Below are 4,912 nucleotides of genomic sequence, written 5' to 3' on the forward strand. Positions count from 1 at the left end.
GAACAGAGGCTATGTGACCAAACTGGATCCGGCGTGCTGTGCTGCATGTACCTCGAGAATATCATAAACAAGAGTGGCTGGTGGCTGTTGTAGCACTGGTTTCATTGTCACTTCTGCAAAGGAAAGCAAAGGAACGTGCTGGAAGAGTTAGTCAAAATCCACTGAAGGGGAAGTTGGGAAAAGTTAACAGCGGTGTTTGCAGCCCCAGGGGGAAAAGGTGTGGCCATGCAAGATAATGAATACTGTATGCACAGCCATGTGGGAGAAGGAAGTGAAATTTCTGTCACGTATTCACAACTGCTGTCAGCCACTAATGGCGCACTGCAACAAAGACCACCAACTTAGTGCAAACGCTGCCTGCAGCACAAACAAAAGCAATATTTCTTTCTCGGCGCTCCGATGTGCTTGCGGGGGGTTACAGCTCCAGTGCTCTTGGCAGCCCCAATCCCTGAGGCTGGTTGAACAGCACACCAGGCCTTACCACCAAAAGACTAAATTCCTTTGCGCTTCTACTCATTCGATTTATCTTGCCAATTAACAGACTCAGAATTATATGACCCTGAAGGCGTTTTCTGGACTATTCCATAGAGCTGCACACAACACCATTTGACACTGAGGGCGTTTTTTGGGCTGTTCTACAGTGCTGCGCACAACAGTGGGAGTCCGTGCTGCGTAGTTTGGGCAGTAGTGTCCAACTTGATTGATTGGCCACGTCTGTGTAGCTGCTTTCATACTGGCGGATCGCACATCATTATTGTGAATACATCTCAGGGTGCGTCAACCCCCGTAAGAACGCGCCCAGTATGTCGAAGACCGCGACGTTGCATGCTGGCTGCAGGGTAATCCAAAAGGCAGTGTGCCGTACTCGAGAAAGTCTCTTTGATAACATCACAAAGGCATACTCCTTGCGATCTGACTTTTCGATTCAGTTGGCGCCCACGACAAAAACCTGCATTGTACTTTCAATACAGCGACCAGAGAAGCTGTGTGAAGGGCGGTTTTTGTTGCTTACCCGTAAACAGCACATGCCACGCTGGAAAACGTGACTACTGCCCACATCAAAAAATGAAATTTGACCCCAAACCCTTGCAGAGTCACCTGATGGCAAGGCATGTGCAGGCACAACGGCTGAGGTGGCTGTGATACTCTAAGCGCACGCTTCACGTGGAGCAAGATGCATGAAAGAGCAAACAAAAGATGGCGATTAGAATGATGAGGAGATGTCCTTTGAGGACCACATAGTTGTGCCTGGCAAGTTTCCAGCGAAATTGGTAGTATACGAAGCCACCCGCCAAGGCCCATGACAAAGTTTGGCATTTCCATCTGGTTGCGAAGAGCATTTCTTCGTAATACCCATGTAACATGGCCAAGAATTCGCGCAGCAAGGGCACCACAAGCTTTCAAGTTTCCGTGTGAGCACGGTAAACCGGGCATGCTACAGTGACAGGCTTTACCCGTTGTCGCATCAGCCGCTGACAAGCTTCATCGCGGCTTCGAGTGGCGGCTTCCCACAGCCAGCACACTCTCACGGGAATGCTTGCCTCGGAACGAGGCAGGTATGCTGTGTTCTGAGGCAGCTAGCTAGGCACGAGGTAGGTTTGCTGTGTTCTGAGGCAGCTAAGTACCTTTTGTGGGTCGCGCGTCCCGCCTGTTGCTGCTGACATCTATTTTCGGCACTTACAGGTGGCAGCTGATAGTCAAGGTGACGCTCCTAGCTGTTGACTCCATCACAAGCGCGGAGTCTGAAGTAATGATTGCTCAGACCCCGACAATCCGGGGAATAAAGCGCGAGTTGACGCACCGCACTTGGAGAGCAGATAGGCGGCTTTTATAGATGCATGTTCTACTACTGTAAACTAGTTGACGATTGCCTAGAAAGTGGCTGTGTCAGTGAGCCAAGCTAGCAGATAGACTGCGTAAGCCAACATGAGTGGTAGACACCCTTCCAACACAGTTGAAAAGGGGAAAAAAACCATTATTGCAACGAACAGACCCGTTTGCTGCCAAATAGTGATACGTTGAAAGGCAGTAAACTGAGTGACCAAGGACTGTTTGGCTGGCAGAAAGTGTCAATTGCTGAGCGGTCTTAGTGGTATTTGCAGCGGGACCGTTCGTGATGCTTCTCCAAGGCGAGAGTCTCCGCCAAGATGTCTGTCCTAATGCGCCGACTGAGGAATAAAGAATGCTCAATGCGTTCACTATTAATGCGTTTTTAAGCCTTCAAGTGCATTATTAATTGACATTTTGCCCAGGTCCATCACAGGTTCGACGGGTCCCCTCGTTCCATGGTTTTGTTGGAGGCAGTCATCCTTTTCCTTTTGTTTGAAGAATAACGCTTACACTACTTTGGCTAAGGGCGGGGTTGATTTATACCGAAGCGCTCACAGCCTTTCTAAAGTGCTGCCCGCCTTGGTTTCTGGCGGTGTCTGGCTGCTGTGGGGACTCCGTCTGGGGATCTTGCACAACACTGGAGATGAGTAAAGGCATTGTTTGGGAAATATTCGTGAGACACTTAAAGCGCAAGCAAGACGCAGCGTTTTCTTAGCTGAGCAGCGATCTGCAGCTCTGCAGCAAACGCAGGCGCAGGCCGGGCACGGAAACTTGGCGCTGCAGGAGCAGCAATATGCTGGATAAAAACTTGGAGAGACGACGGATATGCATATGTAGAGGGATTTGCAGACAAATCATTCAAGAATATGAACTTGAACGAAGGAATCTGCGTCCCGCGTCGTGACCTGGAGGTCGCCGTGGAGCCGCGCGACCGGCCGGTGTGTTACCCCGGAGCTAACAAAAATTTGAACCAAATATTGGACAAGTTGTGGGTTTTACTAACCAGTTCAGTGGGCTGTTTTACGAGGAGCCCCCGAGAGAGTACTGTGGCTAAGGTAGGCCAGCGCCCGCAGCCCAGTTTGAAACCCGACATTGTGCCTTGTTGGCACAAGGGTCTCGGCAGCTTCCTGCATTAGATGGGTACAAAGCACATTTCTTTCTCATTATCTCTTTTTATTAGGTTTTGTTGCATTTTTCTCCAAGTTCCAAGCTCCCTGCAACGCAGGGCACTACGTCAGCGCCCACCGCCCGCTTTGAAAAGCCCGGTTACATGCACGTTCTGGAGAGTTGCTGAGCCGTTTCTTCGCGTTTCCGAGCCGCAGTTCAGTTTGAGAACCGAAGACTTCCTCTAATCTTGCCAACTGCGGCTGCGGCGTCTCGGCTGCGGCCCTGCAGCTGTCCCATTGGCCGCCGGATGTGCAGCAGCAGCAGCAGCTTCGCGTTTCCGTCTTCAAGACTGTGTCCGCCGCAGCCGCTGCCTCCCAATTGACTTCGCAGTTGGCCCGGGCCTCCGAGTCGCGGGCTGTGGCTGCCAGCGGCCGCCTTGGAAGCCGACAGCAGCAGCAGCAGCAGCAGCAGCACTTCGCCTCTATGAAGAAACGGAAGGCCACCGAGGACCCCCCTTCGCAGCCAGACCCCCAGGGCCCCGCCCCTGGGGAGTTCGGCGAGGGGGAGGACCCCAACAAGCCAGTGCGGATATACACGGACGGTGAGTTCGCCCGGGCCGGCTCAGGGGGCCCCCGGGGCCCCCCTTGTTTGGGTGTGGCGCAGGGGTGTACGACCTGCTGCACCTGGGGCACATGCGGCAGCTGGAGCAGGCGAAGAAGATGTTCAAACATGTTTATTTGATGGCTGGAGTGGCCTCGGACGAAGAGACGCACCGGCTGAAGGGCCAAACTGTGCAGAGTCTCGAAGAACGCGCGGAGACTCTTCGCCACATAAAATGGGTCGACGAAGTCATCGCGCCCTGCCCCTGGATCATCACTCCCGAGTTCGTCGAGAAGCACCGCATAGACTACGTCGGTGAGCAGCAGCCCCTGCAGCAGCAGCAGCAGCAGCAGCAGCTGCTGCTGCTGCTGCTGCTGCTGCTGCTGCTGCTGGCCTGCTGCTGCTGCCCCAGCGGCCCGCGCTGCCCCAGCGGGCTGCCGGCGCCTACAGCGAGAGCTGCTGGCTGCGCGCTCTTGCCTCCGGGCGGCGCTGCTGCAGCAGCAGCTGCAGCAGCAACTGCAGCAGCAACTGCAGCAGCAGCAGCAGCAGCAGCGTAGAGTGTGTGGGTGCTGCTGCTGCGCAGCGCACGACGCGGAGCCGTACTCTGCAGTGCAGAAGTGCAAAGAGAAAAAAAAAGATGACAGAAAAAGGCGGAAGAACAGCAGCCCTGCAGAGGCTGAGAGCGGGGACATCTACGGGTGGCTGAAGAGCAGCGTGGGCTTTTGCTGCTGCTGCTGCTGCTGCTGGCGGCCGCTGCGCTGCTGCTGCTCCTGCTGCTGCCACCTGCTGCTGCTGCTGCTGCTGCGCTTTCTGCTGCAGAACAAGTTCAGGGCCACCGTCAGGACTCAGGGAGTTTCCACCACTGACATCATCGTCCGCATTCTCCAGAACTACGAGGACTACGTCGACAGGTCCGGCTCTAGCAGCAGCAGCAGCAGCAGCAGCAGCAGCAGCAGCAGCAGCAGCTGTTGAGCTCTTTGGCTGCGGCTGCTGCGCATGCAACGCAGGTCTCTCTCTCGAGGAGTGAAGCCCAAAGACATGAACATTGGCTACACAAAAGCCAACGCAATTAAGGTCCGCAGGGGCCCCTCTAACCCTATTCCTAAGGGCCCCTAACACCCTTCGGGGCCCCCGGGGGCCCCCCGGGGGGCCCCCGGGGGCCCCCTGGGGCCCCCGGGGGCTTCTTAAGGCCCCTAGGGCCTCCTAGGGCCCCCTAAGAATCCTTGGGGCCCCTTAAAGCCTGCTACACCCCCCTGGGGCCCCTAGGGCCCCGTGGGGCCTCGTAAGGCCTCTGGGGCCCCTGAGGGGGCCCCTTGGGGCCCAAAGAGCCCGCTGGGGCCCCCCGGGGCCCCCCGGGGCCCCTCGCGCTGCTGCT

General features: G+C 55.7%; 1 protein-coding gene across 1 annotated transcript; it reads left to right on the plus strand.

The window, feature by feature from the left end:
• Nucleotides 1–2,696: 2,696 nt before the first annotated feature.
• On the plus strand, nucleotides 2,697–4,653 carry ENH_00009760 (cholinephosphate cytidylyltransferase, putative; the record flags this gene model as incomplete). Its single annotated transcript, XM_013578750.1, has 6 exons — nucleotides 2,697–2,885; nucleotides 3,226–3,538; nucleotides 3,601–3,852; nucleotides 4,121–4,251; nucleotides 4,357–4,448; nucleotides 4,545–4,653. 6 exons carry the CDS (start codon nucleotides 2,697–2,699, stop codon nucleotides 4,651–4,653), a joined length of 1,086 nt encoding a protein of 361 aa, XP_013434204.1.
• Nucleotides 4,654–4,912: the final 259 nt, after the last annotated feature.

Source organism: Eimeria necatrix, genomic scaffold (genome assembly GCF_000499385.1).
Source record: "Eimeria necatrix Houghton genomic scaffold, Enh_scaff1293, whole genome shotgun sequence".
In the NCBI taxonomy this organism is placed as follows: Eukaryota; Apicomplexa; class Conoidasida; order Eucoccidiorida; family Eimeriidae; genus Eimeria; species Eimeria necatrix.